Raw genomic sequence first — 18,208 nt, 5'->3', positions numbered from 1 at the left:
ATCTTTCCGATAACGAGATCTACGAACTATTTACGACAAACGCTTACACACGACTCGATGACTGATGCTTATGCCCAACCGTGCCTGTTATGTTTTGGCCTGAAGATGTACCATAAGCAAGCCCGCGTTATCTGAACATGCATTTCTAGCCCATGATTGAATATAGCCTTGTTCTCTTCTATGGAAATGTGCGCCCTTGTAGATTTCCATATAAAATTATGCAATATTCAATATAGTCTCCAAAGTATAGGGGGTAATGCTAGTTTCCCCGGGTCAATTTCGCCCTCCCCAAAAACCTCCTCTACCCGCCTCTCTTCCTCTCCTCCCTCGCCCGGTTAGACTCGACCGACCACGAATCGCCATAGACCTATATTCCGCTTCCCTTTCCCGTCGAATCCGTTGATCATGTGGTGTCTCTTGAGGTACTTCGACATTCTCACTATCCCTCGAGTCCCTCGTCTGGTTTTCGCGCACAGAGCTCCTCGTTCGAGACCGCTTCAACATGGCTTCCCATGTGGGAGGATCAAGAAATGGCTGCGGGGCTGCAGAGAAATTGAACTCAATGCGCGTCAGACGGCCTGATACACTATCGAGTTCTCCCACATCATTCGTCACAGGCTCGTCTTCGAGGGCCGGCCTGTTGGGTGCTTTCATGCACGTTTCAGCCGCGACGGCGCTCGGATTGAGTTGTTTATACGTGCGGTTGGATTTGGACTGGGTACCCCCATTGTTTGTCCGGGGAGGGAGAAGTGCCCGCTTCTCTTTAATTATAAATGGTCGTGAGAGTGTCATTTCTATGGAATGGGCTGAGTGAAGTGGTTGGATGAAAGCATGATGTCGATGTGGGGAGCTCCCATCTAAATCTAAATCGCATTGGATGATCCACTTACCGCTTATCATTGGGGTCACTATCGAGTTTAGCATGGAATATGTATACAACATCTTTCAATACAGGGGGCACAGAGTCTAGTCGATTGAGTTTGAATTGTTCAAAGCATACTCTATTCACTGCAGACTATATCATCGAGCTAGTATTGATCAAGCTCCTTGTCACATCCGTGGTCGTAGACGAACTTTCAGCGCGAAGTTGGGTACATAGAACTCTTCGAACGAGAGAGATCCAATTATTGGACCCTGCGAAGAACTCTCAGCACAAGGCAGAATGTCGAAACGAATCAGTAATTCAGAAATGACTAGTTTCATTAAAACACTTGCCATCCACCGGCCGGGACTGAAATAAGCGTGAACGAGTCAGTTAAGAATACCCGGTTGATATCGAAATGGGAGATACTTCACAAATATCCAAGGGCGAAACATATAGCAATCATGATTATACCGGGAATAAAAAAAAACGTACCAGGCATGTACACCCATTCCAAAGACGAGGTAACTCGGGCTTAGATCGACCAGTTTCGTATTTGGTTCCCCTGCCGCTGCACGCTTTACGAATCGGTATCCATCAAAGGTGTCAGGGTCCTCGTAATATGCAGTGGACCGCTGGATCCAGCTACTCGGTACCCCAACGTGGGTTCCAGGCTTGAGCGTAATACCTGAATCCATGCAGGGCTCATATGGTCAGCTGCAGAGGCAGATGATTCAACGGAGAGAGAAGAGGGGTGGAATAGACGAACCGTTGGAAAATTCGAGTTTCTTGACACACACTCGGTGGGCAGAAACTATAGAAAGAAATTCTTGTTTAAATTCATGGCCCGACTGTTCAGAGATTCTAATGAGAGGAGCATACTGGCTGCTGGGGGATGTAGACGTTGACATTCTTTCAGGAAACTATCCAGAAGGACCATACGATTACAACCCGATACGGTTGGTCCATACTCAGCGAGCATAGATTTGACCTCTTCTCGTAAGGAGTGGATGTATCCGGGCTGTCGAGCGAGCTCGTATAACGCACTATAAAGGGCCTGGTAGTACATAGATAAGATTTCATGATTCGGTGGTGATCTTAGATATTGGGACTGCCACGGGGACCTACGTAGCCGGTTGTGTAGATGAATGCGAATTGTAGAAGAAGCATTTCTCCAAGGACCTCGGAATAGCTCCATCGATGACGAAGCACTGAGCCTTCGTATAACCATCGGAAAATCTCAACCTAGGTCTTCAGATTAATGAGGTTAATTCGTAGAAGACTGTCAAATGACAGCAGGTGCTTACGGCTTTATCCGTCTGCTTGAAGACCAAGCTCTCGTCCACATTGTCATGACATGCCATGTCATTTCGGTACTCAATTACTCGCGAATTAAAGTGTCTGAGGAGGATCTTGCGCGATGCATGCATATCCCAGCGTGTACCGATAGTAGCCAAACGGGCGATGAAGCCCCCGATATACCTGTTCACTCGAATTGTCACGGTTTATAATAATGAGTCAAGAAGAGTAAGGCATTGCCTTACTTTTTCAAGCATTCTGGGACGAGGAATTGTACTCGAGTTGTCATGATCATCCCCAGAATATGCTCTTTGACGGCCTTCAGGTACTCTTCGTTATTGGCGAGACGTTCGCCTACCATTGTATAGCTCCCACTGCGGGCGACTACTGAGTATGCAAACTCGAAACAGCTTATAGTGCAACCTGGAAGGCAAATAAATTATCCATACATAATTGTACACTGGTAATCTTGAGCCCTAGACTCAAGGAACTTACCGTCGCTCTCATTCAACGACAAGGTCCGCAGCTGGTTGTGTATGGCCTCATTCATGGCCGGCACATACCGATCTAAGTGCTTGTGCACAGTTCCCCGAATAATACCAGGAGTAGTCTTCGCAATTGAAGGCCATCCTCCAGAGGGGAAGTACCCTGGCATAACATGGGAAATTTGCAAGAGCTTCTCACAGTTTAATCCAAGGACACAAATTCAAGTTAATGGCAGAGAACAGCCATGAGTATCTCACCTGATCAATCCATGGTTCTGGCGAGGCAACAGTGCTGCGGACGTTTTTCAATTCCTCGATCAATTCAGGCTTGCATACAACTACCTGGCCAAATCGAAATGTACGTGGAACTTCGAAGAGTCCGTTAACGAACCATCCATATCCACGTTTAATTAGGCCTGGACCATCCACAAGGAATGAATAGTGTTGGGAAACTATAGCAAAGGGCTTCTTGGATGTTACGAAGGGAATGTTGCTCTGTAAAAGTATTCATGGGTTTATATCAGCCGCCAGTATTCTTCACCCCCAAGTTACTTTGCTCATGGTATGACCTCGAATTTGGACACGAATCAAAAGTACTTACGTTGGCAAGCTGAATCGAATGGTAAATAAGACTAAATAGAACCACACAAACAGAAAGGATAGAAATGCTGATGAGTATAGTAAGGACCCCCATGGAAGATTCAAGCCATCCAGGCCTTATAGACTGTAATAGCGCCATTATGAACCTCGTATATAAGTGAACAAGAAAGGATCCAAATGAGAAGAAACGGCGATGAGGGGCGCTTAATAAGAATATTCAACAGAATGCGGAGTTAGCGAAACCATTGCAAGGTAGCAAGCCAGCCAGGGACCTTGTTGAGCCATAACCAGGTAGTTGTAGGGCAAAGAACCACCCCCTCTGTACTAGTAAAAAAGAGAGGGAGAGAAAAAGAGCGTGTAACCCCAGGCTCATACATTCACCAATAGACGGTGCAATACGACGAAGCTGACATTGGATAATTGATGCAGAAGTGCAAGGATTCGATTTTAATATTGGATGCAGTTACTATCAGAACAGGCCACAAAACATAAACATTGACAAATGTTCCGTACATCGTGATTGGTGCCGAGTAGGAAATCCGTTAGAAAAAGAAAATATAGACTAAAGTTAGTTTCAGTCCATATTGATTCAGAGCAAACAATAAATGGGGGAAAACAAAATTGAAAAGAGTTGGAAAAAAAAAGAATCCCAGAGAGGTATCAACGATTGGATCCATGTGGTATAATAGTACAAGCAGAAACGTCCATAGATTACTCCCGCAAAAGCATGAAAGAAAAAAAAAAACCAAACGACAACGCCAGACAAGTAGATGGACAAAGCAAGTTGCTATGCAATGCCCTGTGGCTCAATTCCACCCATAGTAGAGTATGAGTATGGCAGGTCTACTAAACCGTCAAGGAGCCAATTGAGCGGGTCGAAGACCTCATAATTAGGTTCCATAAACCCACTAGGAAGTCCGCTAACACCATTTCCTGGCGCTTGAATACCCAAGTTGGCAGGGAGCATTGGCGCCGGTGCAAGGCTTGGATCACCACCGGAAATTCCAGGCGTAGATGTAGACGTGTGCACAGGGCCCACGGACGAGGTTGCGGATGAATCGGCCGTGGAGTCGGGATTAGTCGGATTTTTAAGATAAGCTTCACATAGGTTAGCATAACCATATTTGATAGAAGACTGCTTGACAATCGTGCACAAACCTTCGATATTTCGCCCCTTGGTTCGGGCATCTTCTCGCCATCTCCACACGGAGTCATAGAGCAGAGACATACTCATTCGACAACGAACTCTCAGCCTTAGAGAATCATCTACATCAGACGCGCTTGTAATTTGGGGAGATCCGCTCAATCTCCACATCTGAGCGAGAACTTCCGCAAGTCGCTCTGGCAGGTCATTGCTCGATACAGAAACGCCTCGAACGGCCCAGATTGTCCGGTTGAATAGATTCTTCGTATACTCCATATCGATATGCGCTGCAAAGAAACTCTTTCCCAGTTTAAGGAGAGTGCAGCCGGCGGCTACCATCATTTGGTAGATGTAGTAGGGCGCATACGATAGGACGGGCCCAACCTCTGTTTCAAGCTTCATTGCAACCTCAAGGAACGATGTCGTAGCAACATAAAGAGAAAGAAGACGTTCACGATAATCTTTTGTAGAGGGGTTATCAAAGAATGCTGACAGATGTAGATGAAGATTTGAAGCTCGAAGGAATAGATCGGTGATGCCTGTATAGAAATTAGCACAGTTTGTCCATGGGTATAGCAATAGGTTGTTTTTACAATCGTTTTGCGCCTTGAAAACGTCTTCCAGTTCGTCGAAGTCTCGTGAGAGGAATGAAAGTAAGGTACCCCTTTCCCTATCACTGGTAAGGCCAACAGGATCGCGTCTATTTGTGTAGAGTGCTCTGGTGACCTTGTCACAAAACTCCTCAATTTCTAATCTGGACCGGATATCGTCTGGCAGTTTGAAGTTGGGGTCTGATGAATCATTTGAGGACAAAGTCCAGTCATATAGTGTAGATGGCGGTTGACCGTATCCAGTGGAAACTCTGAAAAAAGAATGTTCAGGCAATGTTTCAATGGACAAAAGGGAAAGAGTGTGATGAAGCATACCTTTGTGCAACAATATTACATATAGCCCACGTGCGTACCTTATCTCTGAGTTCATCTTCAATGAGTTCTACTCGGAATTTGCTGAAGTCCTGACTGTGTGATGGTCGGTGGAGGCCAAGCTGCATAGCAACCTGTATCATCATTCCACAAAGCATGAAGGTTGGGTCTGTGGATGTGCTACTCGTTGGAAATGGCCAGGAGCAAAGGAGACAAAGCGCTTTCACGACATGGTAACTTTGAGGAATGTCTGCCAGTGTACTCCATACGAGGCGGGTGACAGGGCCTGCAAGGGAGTTCAGAAGCCCAGTATCAGCTTGGTAGCGCCTAGCTCCAACACTGATAATCGTCCAGAACAGTAATGGCGAGGCGGCATAATATTCATCGGGGGTCATTTTTCGATCTAGAAATGGGAGGAAAGGGTGGCTGTACATGAAAAACCTATAATTTGCAGAGTCAGAAATCGGCAGCGGAGTTCTGATGTAATTGCCATTGCATACATATTAAATAGCTCCGTTACCTTCTCTGGAGCGATCATGACATCCTCGAGTCTTTTCATTTGTTGATTTCCATTTCGCATATAATTAGATCCGTCAAACCCTGATCGTAAATCCAGAAGAGATGCGACAGCTTCCTGGGAGCCCATGTATTGGTCTGTTGATAAGGCGGAAGGTGTTTGATAGACGCCAGCAGGACTGACCTGGTTGGATTCTTGTTTTGGCGTTAATTGGCCCGCCGGTAAAGGTGGTTGGGCGTGAGGCGTTGAGGTACTGGTTGATGCGATCTGTTTTCTCAATTCGATAATCTCTCGTTCCATCTCAGCGTTGCGGCTGCGCTTCCCAACCCGCTTAAAATTCGACTCGATTTTGCAGTCAAGCTTCAGCCGGCGACACCGAGAACAATCCACCCACGGATCTTGAACCACATCGCAACGTAGCTGTCATCAGATAGAGGTATTAGTTTCGTGCTTTATTCTCAATTATTGTAGATCGGACCGTGCTTTGCCCGCGACTCCAACCAAAGTCGGCTTGCGTCGCATGGTCTTTGCGAGGTCGGGGCAACAACTCACCTTCTGCTGTCGGCATTCGTTACAGGCACGCTTCACTGGCTGTCGCCTCTTGTCATCGCGATCGATATCCTCCACATCGTCAATACTCCCCGGGGAGCTATCGATCCCCGCAATAGTCACATTGCGTTTGCGATTTTGCATACTGTCGGAAGCCGCCATGGAGATTGGTACATGATTCAGTCCCGCCATTACGGGATTGATGGCGCCTGCAGCATTATCAATCCCGACAGTTGGATCAAAGGTAGGGCTCTGAGACCCTGCGATTGCACTTGATCGACGAAGAGACGCCAGGCTGATGACGTTGATGCAGGCCGAATCAAATTTTTCGAGCAGCACAAGGGAGATCCGGCCGGTGAGACACAATATATGCAGGTGCAGTGCTCAAAAACCAGTTCGACACACGACAGTCACTTTTTTTTCTCAGTTAACTTGGACCGCAAGCTCTCCGCATGGCCGTTGCAGACTTGAACTTTGGCTGTGCTGAGTGAATGACTCAGCGCGGGGAGCAATCAGGTGACTCCGGTAAGGCGGTAAATCGTGAAAGATTTTATACAAAATTCCCCTTTCACTGGGTTCTTTCTTTTAGTGATTGGGATGACTGGATTGGGTCTTTGAAAATTTTGAGCCGATATACTTATCTCATTAGCCTTCTTTTATGCAGCTGACACATTTCCGGTATAATCATTCCTCATGTACTCCGTACTACATGGTGCTTTCGAAACGAGCGCCGGTGATCCACCATGGAAGGTGGGTAGCTCATTTCAACTAGCGGTTGATCGATTCGCCCGGAGCATTCGAGACCGGTTCTCGCTTAAAGGAATTTCATCTAGAAAATGACGTGCTCAGCGATGCCAGCAGGGTGGAGCGATCTGCCGAGAGATTGTTCTCTTATCTGTTCGGAGGTAAGTATTTCGTATGATATACGAGGGCGCAGAATACTCCGTAATCACTTACCTCCTACTACAAGTAAAGAAGTACGAACACATAGCATTGCAAGCCAATGTCTGGAAGGATGTATAACCAAATGGTCTGCCGGTTAAAATAAATAATTGTGTTGATTCTCACACATCCCACGGGCTAAAGAAATTCTCGGTGCTCTATCGTGATCGTCCACAATTAGCGGGTCCAAACTTGAGAAACTTCAAATTTTGGGTTCGCAGATATTGTATTGCCTCCATAAATTTGTTGTGTGTATGCGATTAGAATGGAATTATTATGCTGCCGTGTCATTGGTACCACGTAGTACTCACCACTAGCCCTGACCATAGTAGAGACTTTACTCTATGCGAAGTATGTACGAATTTGATATTGAAAAAAGGCTGTAGGCTACATGAGTGGCATTCAATGGCTCGCGTTGATCTCAAACTCATTTAATCAGGGAGTTTTGTTAGATATAAGCCATGGCTTGATTCTTCATTCAAAAGAAATGTATGTATTCGGACAGAGATCGGTTACTGCTCAGCCGGGACCTTGTAAGTGCTATTGATATTTACTACTTGTTCCTGCTTTCTAACAGCAGGTATACAGCACGTATTGGCCAGTCTCTGGCCCAAGAGTAGCTCACCTAGCCATTATGAGCAATTATTTCTTCCAGATCGTTCGTGTTCTGCCATGCACCTTCTAACAGATAGCCTGTAGCTTTCTGCATCTTCAAATTGGCATACAACCCAGGTAAACAATGGGCTGCCGCTTATTCATTCGTGTTATTGGCTTGGCTTGTTTTGCTCTCGTGTCTATATTCAAGTCAAAGCAAGTCGCTTATGATTTCCCTATCAACCAGTAGTGGCGCAATGGCCATTATGTCTGCTTACTACACGCGTTGCTCCGAGGGTTTCTATGACTAGTTATCACATAGTCAAAGAAAATCCTCGGAGCAATTGGATGTGATCCAACTTGAAGTTATCTCAAGCTGCGAATCTTGTTTTGAACTATCTATGAAAAATAGTATAGACTTTCCCCATGCCTTTCGCCCATGGCGGGCTTGAGGGAGCGGGCACTCACTACATACTAATGAATTCTATCAAATAGTACGCTCCAGTTGAGCTGCTTCTATTGCGGAGATTGCTCAATGGACAGCGACCCCAGATATCACCCACAAGGAATTATTGAAAGATGCTTTACCCTGGTGAGTTTTGTAGTTGAGCTCTATACAGAAGATATGCGTGCGATCAAGCTTAAGCTTGGTTTCTCTAACTTTGACTTTTGGGGGAACTGCATATGTTGGAATTTAGAGCATCGAGTTGATATTAATTTTGTCGTATTACATGACCTACTTTAATTTTGGTTCAAGTAGGTCCTCATGGCCATGTCATTCCATAATTAGGGCTAGTAGAACCAACAGGGCTAGGATTCATCTTCTAGAAAACTTCTGGAAAAATTCCCAAGTGTATTATTTAGTGAGTGTTGACCACGCTGTTCCTTTCCTCAAATAATTAGCAAACTAATACTATGTAGCCCCGACAATCATGGAAGATGAAGCATGAAGTCATTTTGGGGCCGAACTCCGAGGCAGTGCATTGTCAACGCCCCGGACCAATCCACTCCCCGCGTTTCCCCTCTGATATTTCTCCTTCGCCGGGCAATTATGGATCCCATGGAACTATTCGAACCTTCCGCTGGTCGCTGGTCGCATGCCAGTGGGGACCCCTCATTGCCCTATTCTCCATGTGTACACATGACACGTTGTCTATTGGTTTACCAGAAGCTTGAGTTCATCACCGGCAAGGCTTAGCTAGGCGTTTTCCGGGTCAACTTGACATGGCCCGTGAAGTGCGAAATGCAACTGATTGATCTCACGCTATTGGCCTTTGGTTACGCCCAACAGGGCACGCCGACCCTGCCTTGAGAGTTGATTGGGACGATGTTCTCGCAGTGATTGAACCTATGGGCCCCTTCACTTGAAGAACCGCTCCTGCCGGTTCCACGTGTGACCTGGTCTAACAGCGATATAAATCCCCCGGGCCCTGCTCAGGATCATCTAGCTTTTTCAACAACCCACACACTCTTCATAATCAATCCCGTTTTGTTGTCTCCCTTCTTTTCACATCGTAATCGATATTTATTGTTGCTTCTTATTATCTTATCAAAGATTCAACTTACTGATCCTTCCAAACGCAAACATGGGCATGTCTACGGACACCAAGTCCCAAGAGAAGCCTCTTGACGGTGTCCCCAGCAATGAGACCCCCAAAGAGAGACCACCTTCCTACACAGAGGAGGAACAATTACTCCTCAATTTCCCAAAATTGAATCTCAGCGATTCAAAATCGCTTTCTAATCCAACTCGCATGGTGACAAGGGACCAATGTGTCGCGCATTTGAAGTTCCTCGCTGCTTTGGCTGATTTGCGCGACTCCGTTTCAAATAATGACGGTCTTTTCGGCATTTTCGATAACCAAGCCGAGGATATTCACTGGGCACCCAACGAGGCTCGAGCTCGTATTCGCGAGAAACGCTGGGCTATATACACAGCTCGCGCTGTTGAACGATATCAACAATGGTGGTTCACCTGTCTACCCATGTCTCGGCCACATCTGACACTTTCAGACATGGAGGATGGATTATATGAAGGTATTCTTAATTGCGAGACTATGGTTTTGTGGGATAAAGACAACCTTCCTCCGCTCGGTAAGCAACCAATAATTAGCCATGCTATGCTAAGGTATTCACTGATCAAAATCCAGATATCTTGATGGTATGGCATTCACATATGCTCAACCCCAGAGATTTTATGGAGGACTGTCTTCGCTATGGAAGAATGAGCACTTGGACAACGGGATTCCCGTTCAAAGCAATCAATCAATGTATCGATGACCGCACACTGGAGTATACCGTCAGTGAAAAAAGCATGCAGATGTTCAAGAAGGAAATTCACCGGGAATGGGATAATCTAGCAGACCCTTCTGACTTGGATATTGAATGTCCATCTTGCAAAAAGCGGATCACCGTCCCATGGACAAAGGGGACAATTGGATTCAGCCTTGACAAAGCCTTTGAACATTGCACGGGATATGCAGATGCGTCCTTTACAACGAAATGCAACTCATGCGACCGCACTATTGACCACGACAGACTGAGGGTTGCCAAGTTCCGCAAGGATCTCAAGAGCTTGATTCTTCTCAATCGACCGATGCCAGGCACTATCTATAACATTCATGGGATCCCTGAGGGCCAATCAAACGGGAGGAACGCTGTGATGCATCGATCTATGGTGTTTCCCAATTACTTGTTGGAAGCTGCTTCGAAAGATCTTCTTGCTTTCACTGATGCTAGAGTTGATTGGTGCAAGAGTATCGATGACTTACGTTCTCAACTGGAAGTCAATATCCGCGATAAGAACGTCCTAATAAAAGCACGCCGCGAAAGCAAAGGCGGAGGCTCGAAACCAGGAGAGAAAATACATTTCCGTCGCATGATGTCACATTACTGGGAGAATTTCAGTCCTTTTGCTCTTGATCTCGTTGGTGCAGTGATTCGTCAAGGTACTTTCGTTCAAAAAATGGATAATATTGACTGGCTACATTCTCCGACGGTGATGGACACGGCCGAGCGTCTGATCCAAAAATACACAGTCTTCTTCGACATCATGCTCAAAAACCCCAGGAATATGGCCGTCCCTACCCTGGATGTTGACCTGGCCTGGCATACCCATCAACTACAGCCATATCGGTATTACAAGTACAGTATCCGAGTAGCGGCCGGCGGACAACGCCGATTCATTGACCATGATGACAAAGTCGACGAAAACAGGCTATCTGATGGTTTCGAGTGGACAACGAAAATGTACCGCCGTGCTACAAATGGTGGAATCTACAGCGAATGTACTTGTTGGTATTGCGAAGCTACCCGCGCACCAGATCTCTACGACCGTCTATTCAATCTAGGCTCGGCATCTCGTGCCCGTGACGCCGCGGACACGCTACATGACCGCAATGACATCTCCTCTAACCCAGACAAGAATCCTCATATCTCAGCACACAATGCTGTACGCCCAACTACAATGTCAGTTGATCAATTCCGCCTCGGAACACTCCAGCGTGTTCGTCTACATCAGAACTATGAGAAATCTGTTCGACGATCTGAGAAACGTGGTCGTGCTCGATCTGATGGGAAGAGAACTACTGATGGTGGCATTGAGCCTTATTATTATACGCCACTTGTCTGGGGCTACCCTATGGTCGTACCATACTATGGTCCATATATGTGTGATCCCGGTATCAGTGCAGGCGCATACCCATGTAACCCAAGTTGTATGAATGTCAGTGCCGGTGCTATTGGAAATTGTTGCTCCGGTACCTGTGGCGGGAGTGTTGCTGCTGGCTCTTGTGGTGGATTTGGCTCTGCTGGTTGTGCTGGAGGAACAGGTTCTGCCTGCGGCGGAGGATCTGGTGGAGGATGTGGAAGTGGAGGAGGAGGCTGTGGAGGAGGGGGAGGAGGTTGTGGAGGAGGAGGTGGTGGTGGTGGTGGATGTGGTGGTAAGTCTTTTCAATTCGCATTCAACTTTGTTAAAGGATATATGCTAATCAGAAACAGGCGGCGGCGGTGGTGGTTGAGCTTTTTGCTTTTATATGTTGATACCTTGATATGACTATGTACCATTGCTTCTGAGCGTTTTGCTAGAAATTACTATTCAGCGCCTACGTTCTCATTATCTAGCGATTGTTTTCCTTGCTTTTGTCTTGAATGCATAGTTGCGTATGTTGTTGATCAAGTCGAACTTGCTACAATGAAATCGAACTTTGCAAAAGCTGATTCTCCTACAGCAATAGTAGCTAGTAGGCATCACCTCAAGTTAGTACTACTCATCATGGTGGCATGCTTTGTATCCATGGATGTCATGGGATTTAGACTATACAACTTCCTTGGAAGGAACGAAAAATACTCTTCTCCCGGCTTCTCCAGAATGACTTTAACGGTTTGTTTTTGATTCAGACATTATTAAATTCTAACGAGGGTATAATGGTCTGTCTAGACACATTTACAAAAAGAAAAATTCGCTACATCAAGATGCACTTGTTTCGCCGTTTCCGACTTCGCTCCCGGATTGTATGTTCATTCCAATCCTCGATACGTCGCCGCCACTCTTGATTTTCAGGAGGCGGCAGGCTAGTTGGCTCTGTTGAAACCCGCCGACGGAATGATCGTTGTCTTTCTGGTATTTGTGCTTCATCTTCTGCAGTCATGATGTCTAATGCGTTCCCACTAGGTTGTGGGATATGGAGTAGGTTTGGCGAAGATACTGAGTATGGGAGATAGGCTTCTCCGAGCATCGTAGCCCCTAACGAAGGTATAGGCATTATTGCTTCTCGATCAGCTGGTTCATTTGATTGAACTGTTAACTGTGGTAGTGGTTGCGGTTGTGGAATCTGATCCGTCATGATTGGAACGATGGGTGATGCTGCATTTTGAGGGCCGGGCCATGTATGATCATGGTTTGTTAATGTGGTTGGAGATACTTCAGAATCTCGTCTGGCTCCAACAGGGCGTCTGGCTATAGAGCCTAATCGATGAAAGACAGCAGATTGTGGGCGCGGGCGATCTTGAAGATTTTGTCGAGGAACTCGAGTAGTTTGAGATCTCTGCATTTGCTGAGTAGCCTGGTTACCATTGGGCTGAATATTATTATCGATGGTCCCCGGCATAAGACTCTGTCGTAAATGCTCCGGCAAGGGTCCGTCGGCTTCGCGCTTATATGGCGGTGGCGGTGGTACCCAATTATCGGCATCGCTTTCATGGGGCACATAGCGACGATTAGGAGTGCTGCGATATCGTGGGTCATATCGTCCCCGTGTAGAAGCTGCAGCTGTGGCAGCCCGTTGAAGTGTATCTCGGGAACGAGGTTGGGTATTATCGTAGGGAATCTCTGGTACATCTCCCACAGTGACACCTTCCGGGGAGGTGGGAACAGAGAGACTATTGCGACGGGCATGTGCTAGTGGTGTCTGGGCAGTAGGTCGTGGACTCCGTCGTGGGTCTCTTGAAGGCATACGACGAAGAGATGAAATCGTTGAATCCGTATCACCACGCTGCAAACGAGTTCTCCTTCTTTCCAACTCGACTTCTGTATCCAGTGATGAGTCTGGTTCCATTAACACCTTCGGCTCAATTTCCCCAACTTCAATGTCCAGTTCGACATCCTCGCCATTAGTAGTGGACCGCTCAAAATCCAGGACAAGCATCCGTCCACTGTCTATGGGGACATCCTCTTCGCCAATGAATTGCGGGCATACACCACCCGGTGCCACACTCACTAATCGGCGTCGGAAATTATTCTTCTCTGTCGATTGTACCCACTGGGCCGCAGTCATTCCGGGCATATCTGTCACCTGACGGCCACGAATAAGTGTTTTAGGCTGCTGGATAATCTTGTGTAGCTGCACCAGATTATCACGCGGAGGAGGTCGGCTTCCACAATGATGGCCACCGTCGAAGCGGTTGTCGATATTCGTACTTGACCCAGATGTTGGACTTGTGGAGTGGATATCAAGGCGCTTGGGTATACCATAAATCCATATTTCGGAGTCATGAAAGCCCAAAGCAGCCATCTCGCCAGCTTCATCTGTCGTCGGCATCGTTATAGGTAGCATTTCTCGTGGTTCGCCTGCCAAAAATGGACTAGCAAAGTACACACCACCCATTCCCGTGTTGCTTGTTTTGATTGCTCTGAAGGCTGCAAGTTGAATATCATATCCCAGTATCCAAGTATCATCTGATTCATCGTGACCATTTATCAAGCAGGCGTGCGTGAAGCCAGGTGTGATCTCTGGGAATAGAATCTGCGTTGTCCACATCCGCATTTGCACTTCTTGGGGAGTCGCGTCAATACCTGGTTCAGTGTAAAAAGGAGCCGTGATTGACACGATACCATCCAGTTCGTAGTCCAATGGAGATCCGAGCACCATGGAGCCATCTGGGGTGAAAGAAATTGCATCGACTCGAGGACAACGAGCCGCTCGACGTTCGGTTGGCAGAGCTGCTTCCCCGATAGCATGTACTTCTATACAGTCCTCAAAGGATAAAGCCAGTACACTCCCCGTCGGAGAGAAAATCAGATCACGAGGAGCATCATTGAGTGTGATAGTCTGTATTAATTTCACCTCTTCATCTGAGAGCGAATAGACATTGATCTTATGCGAGGAGGATAGCACCGCCAGAAGAGATCCGTCGCCATGGATCGTTGCGCCTAAAGGCCGACGACGAGTTTTCAATTCGTATTTCACGGTCACTGTATCAGCAACCGAGTCCAGAATCACGATACGGGATGAACTAATGCATAGAACCAGTTGGCCATTCGCCGAAAAAGAGAAACGAAATACTTCGCCCTGAGGGAAGGCAGTAGATGAGCTCATTGAACTTGAAATCAAGCGAATCAGAGTTCGTCGGGGTCGCATGAATACATCAAATGCATTCCGTCTAATTTCTTCCATGAATCGGTGCTTGAGGTCGGCTAGATTGTCATTCTCGTTCGGCGCGGGGCGCGAGTCCCACGCCAAAGCAAAGGTGGGAGAACGTGATAAGTGATGTGCATAAAGTGCAGACGATTCTGACGTTCTTCTCCATTGTCGCGTCAATATAGATAATGATGCAAAGGTATTCGCATCCGCGACATAAAGAATGCTGCGCAACGTCAGAACCACGCATCTTCCACAGCCTGGGGAACAAAGGATCTATTACTTACTGCTCGATTACTTTGTGCGGCAACCGATCAAAGGCGCCGGTCTCTGGTAGGGAAGAGGCATCCTCCTCCATGATCACCAGCGATCCACGACATGCGGAATTGGCGCTGGCATCCAAGTTGGAGATGCCCTTGGAGAGTGGCTGTGCGTCCCAACCTCCCTCCACATGACGCCGGTAGTCGATCGCTTGGATGTTCTATTAATAGAGGTGCACGTGGAATGACTAAGCTCCAGTGAACCCTGGCAATTTGCAATTTGGCAATGTGAAAGTTGCAAATTTGCACAATATTGCCAAGACCGGCTGATAACGAACTGCAATTTTGCAAACCGGTGAGGCTCCCGACATCGCTCCAAATCCGAGAATTGACATTAAAGTTGAGCTTCCCACATATTTCTTACTTCCCCCTCATTTGCACAACATCTGCGACTTTGTCAGAGGTCACGCGCCATGGAGGTTGTTGCCTCTTGACCCACGGTCTCTCGCACCGTTTTAACACCCCGATCTCCCGATCGATCCATTAGTGGACGCTTCGCAGTCGGCCGGGTCGTACCCCTCATTTTGACAAACTAAGATCGGCCGACTCCGAAAACTCCCCGGGAACTTTTCCCCAGATTGTTTCTTCATCCCCCCTCCCCTTGTGGCAGCTACTTGGGTTGCGCATCATGTCGCCTGCAACCATTCAAGTCAATCCGTCTTCGAAATTACCGTCGCCCGGGTTCAATGCCGGTGCGCGACCATACCGATCTCATAAAGTCCGCGCCTGTGATCTCTGTCGCAAGCGCAAGTCGCGATGTACAGTCGATATCCCAGGTCAATCTTGCCTGCTGTGTCGCGTGCAGGGAGCCGATTGCCATTACCAGGAGGAACAGAGTCAAGAAGCTTCTGTGCTGAGCACAACAGAAACTAAGCCATGGCCCACGGGACCACCGCCAGTTGAACCCATGTCTGGACAGAAACGCAAGCGCAGTCCTGATGGCCTCCCAAGTTCGCGTCAATCGACCAATGGACCTAGTCCACAAGGTACAACTTCTTCCTCAGGGCGACGGGGAAGTGATGCGCGGCGCAAAGAGGAAGACCCTCACAATGAGTCAGTTCTCATCGTCGGGCCGATGGTGGCGGAGGATGCGCAGGTCATCGAGAAACATATGCCCCCCTGAGCGATCCAGTCTCTCTGAAGAGCCTAGTAGCAACCCTTACAATATTTACTCGAGTGACCCCAGAAAGCCTGTTCTCTACACAACTATCTCCCGCCGGAGGAAGGGCATGCGGCGCGGAGTTCCTCCTGGCGAAAACCAGAAAGAGATTCTCGAGCAGATATTGGGTCCATTCAAACATGATCTCGTGCGACTGTAAGTTTTCAGAATGTTGTAGGGCTATCTGAAGATTTAATGAGTCCTAATTTTCCCTTTTTTTATCAACAGCTTCATCGATCGTTTCAACGTTGCTTTTCCAATTTTTGACGGCGAATCATTCTGGGAATCTTATATCACTGATGGCTTGGAAGATCCACCAGCTTCACTCATATGCCAAGTTTACTCCATGTCACTTGTTTACTGGAAGCATACCCCGAAACTCGCCTGTCATCCTAAGCCCGACGTCCGGTACGCCGTCAACATGACAGTCGCTGCATTGCATGAGGAATTTTCTGCTCCGGGACTATCGACCATAAGTGCCGCCCTTATTGATTTAACGGGTCGACCCATCTTTTCTATGACTGGAAATGCCATCAGCTGTGGGCGAATGCTATCACTTGCAAATTGTCTTGGACTAAATCGCGACCCGAGCTTGTGGAAGCTTTCTCAACAAGAAAAGGACCACCGCATTCGTCTCTGGTGGGGTGTGGTGATCCATGATCGATGGTATGGACATTCACCGCACAGTTCTCATCTGGTTTACGTTTCACTAATTCATTTTACAGGGGAAGTTTTGGTCATGGTGTTCCACCACAGATTGCGAAAAGCCAATATGATGTACCTCTACCGACGATCGATGGACTGGTGCCGCCTCACACTCGTACTACAGAGCGCGTGCGCGCAGCTCGCTGCCATATTGCTCTTTGCACATTGACGGAAATACTGGGCGAGTTACTACCACTTGTCTATGGCTTGCAAGTAAAGTTAGCCCGCGAGAGTTCGAAGAAATTACGACAGATACGAACCGATTTAGATTTGTGGGAAGATTCTCTGCCCGACTGGTTAAGGTCACCAACCCAGAACCGTGGCGATCAACTCCATGCATCAAGCAGCTTGCAGCTTGCATTCCTTGCTGTAAAAATGCTAGTGAGTCGAGTAGAGTTGAATGTAAGTACTTCGACGATCATCTTAATGTGTATTGAGCTGACAATTATTTGCAGGAGGTCAACAATGCGGAAACAGACAACCCCGAGGCTCGTCGCTATTTCCAGACAGAGTGCCGTAGATCAGCTGAGGAGATTGTGCGATTCATTTCATCCTTGCGCAAGGAACACTTTAAAGAGTTCTGGCTGCCTTGTAAGAGAGCCCTTCCTTACTATACCGGTCATCTAGAATTTCATCGGGCTGACAATTTCTTTAGACAGCGCCTTCCACCTAACCTCGACGGCGACCTTACTCGTACGATGTGCCCTGGAGACAACCGATACCGAAGTCGCTCGTGCCTGTCTCTCCAACGTAGAGACTTTGCGCACAGTTCTACGCCGTGTACAGGAAGAGGAAGATTGGGAAGTAGCGGATATGTGTCTCGATCACTGTGAACGAATCATGCACAGACTTCCTGGAACCCAAAATGCCTCAATGGACCAGGATAGTATGGCAGCTTCATTGGCCGACAATGGTTTGGTCAATCCTGCTGCAATCTCATTGCCCGAAACGCAAACCAATAATGATATTGTGGACGATATGATGTCTATCTCGAATACGTTCGGAACGATGGATGGATTCCCATTCGACATGACAGGCATCTGGGATGTCTCTGTCTTTCAAGACGTCAATTTGTCCTGAAGTTTCCCACTTAATCATGAGTCTGGTGTCTCCCATTTGGTTCAAGGAGTTTGACTAGGCGTGTACTCTATTGAGATTGACAGGTCTAAAACCACGTATATATACCCTAGATTTTCGATATGGAACCCTGACGATTCAAATAATGCGGTCTATCAATTTGATTCTTTTTTTC

The 18,208-nt window shown here is 47.3% G+C and overlaps 6 protein-coding genes across 6 annotated transcripts; 3 read left to right on the top strand and 3 right to left on the bottom strand.

Moving 5' to 3' along the window:
• Nucleotides 1–273: 273 nt before the first annotated feature.
• On the bottom strand, nt 274–3,207 carry N7469_004100 (uncharacterized protein; the record flags this gene model as incomplete). Its single annotated transcript, XM_056643020.1, has 11 exons — nt 274–892; nt 1,055–1,231; nt 1,358–1,550; nt 1,632–1,676; nt 1,745–1,919; nt 1,991–2,107; nt 2,170–2,344; nt 2,407–2,584; nt 2,657–2,837; nt 2,905–3,141; nt 3,199–3,207. The coding sequence occupies 11 exons, from the start codon at nt 3,205–3,207 to the stop codon at nt 274–276; spliced, it is 2,106 nt and encodes a 701-aa protein (XP_056502432.1).
• Nucleotides 3,208–4,033: 826 nt separating this feature from the next.
• Nucleotides 4,034–6,541, bottom strand: N7469_004099 (putative C6 transcription factor (Leu3); the record flags this gene model as incomplete). Its single annotated transcript, XM_056643019.1, has 4 exons — nt 4,034–5,252; nt 5,317–5,754; nt 5,814–6,250; nt 6,383–6,541. 4 exons carry the CDS (start codon nt 6,539–6,541, stop codon nt 4,034–4,036), a joined length of 2,253 nt encoding a protein of 750 aa, XP_056502431.1.
• Nucleotides 6,542–7,072: 531 nt separating this feature from the next.
• N7469_004098 (uncharacterized protein) lies at nt 7,073–7,402 on the top strand (the record flags this gene model as incomplete). Its single annotated transcript, XM_056643018.1, has 3 exons — nt 7,073–7,129; nt 7,152–7,284; nt 7,371–7,402. 3 exons carry the CDS (start codon nt 7,073–7,075, stop codon nt 7,400–7,402), a joined length of 222 nt encoding a protein of 73 aa, XP_056502430.1.
• A 2,099-nt stretch (nt 7,403–9,501) lies between these two features.
• On the top strand, nt 9,502–11,934 carry N7469_004097 (uncharacterized protein; the record flags this gene model as incomplete). The annotated part of the gene is made up of 3 exons (XM_056643017.1): nt 9,502–10,009; nt 10,066–11,856; nt 11,915–11,934. The coding sequence occupies 3 exons, from the start codon at nt 9,502–9,504 to the stop codon at nt 11,932–11,934; spliced, it is 2,319 nt and encodes a 772-aa protein (XP_056502429.1).
• A 444-nt stretch (nt 11,935–12,378) lies between these two features.
• Nucleotides 12,379–15,130, bottom strand: N7469_004096 (F-box domain protein; the record flags this gene model as incomplete). The annotated part of the gene is made up of 2 exons (XM_056643016.1): nt 12,379–14,998; nt 15,060–15,130. The coding sequence occupies 2 exons, from the start codon at nt 15,128–15,130 to the stop codon at nt 12,379–12,381; spliced, it is 2,691 nt and encodes an 896-aa protein (XP_056502428.1).
• Nucleotides 15,131–15,720: 590 nt separating this feature from the next.
• N7469_004095 (putative C6 transcription factor) lies at nt 15,721–18,036 on the top strand (the record flags this gene model as incomplete). The annotated part of the gene is made up of 6 exons (XM_056643015.1): nt 15,721–16,145; nt 16,225–16,407; nt 16,480–16,917; nt 16,977–17,358; nt 17,412–17,547; nt 17,612–18,036. 6 exons carry the CDS (start codon nt 15,721–15,723, stop codon nt 18,034–18,036), a joined length of 1,989 nt encoding a protein of 662 aa, XP_056502427.1.
• Between the last annotated feature and the right edge of the window lie 172 nt (nt 18,037–18,208).

This window comes from Penicillium citrinum (assembly GCF_028827155.1).
Source record: "Penicillium citrinum strain IBT 23319 chromosome Unknown utg000003l:1.0-4596430.0:1.0-4598250.0, whole genome shotgun sequence".
Lineage (NCBI taxonomy): Eukaryota > Fungi > Ascomycota > Eurotiomycetes > Eurotiales > Aspergillaceae > Penicillium > Penicillium citrinum.
The sequence above is the reverse complement of the archived record's forward strand: the minus strand, read 5'-3'. Positions and strand labels throughout refer to the sequence as shown.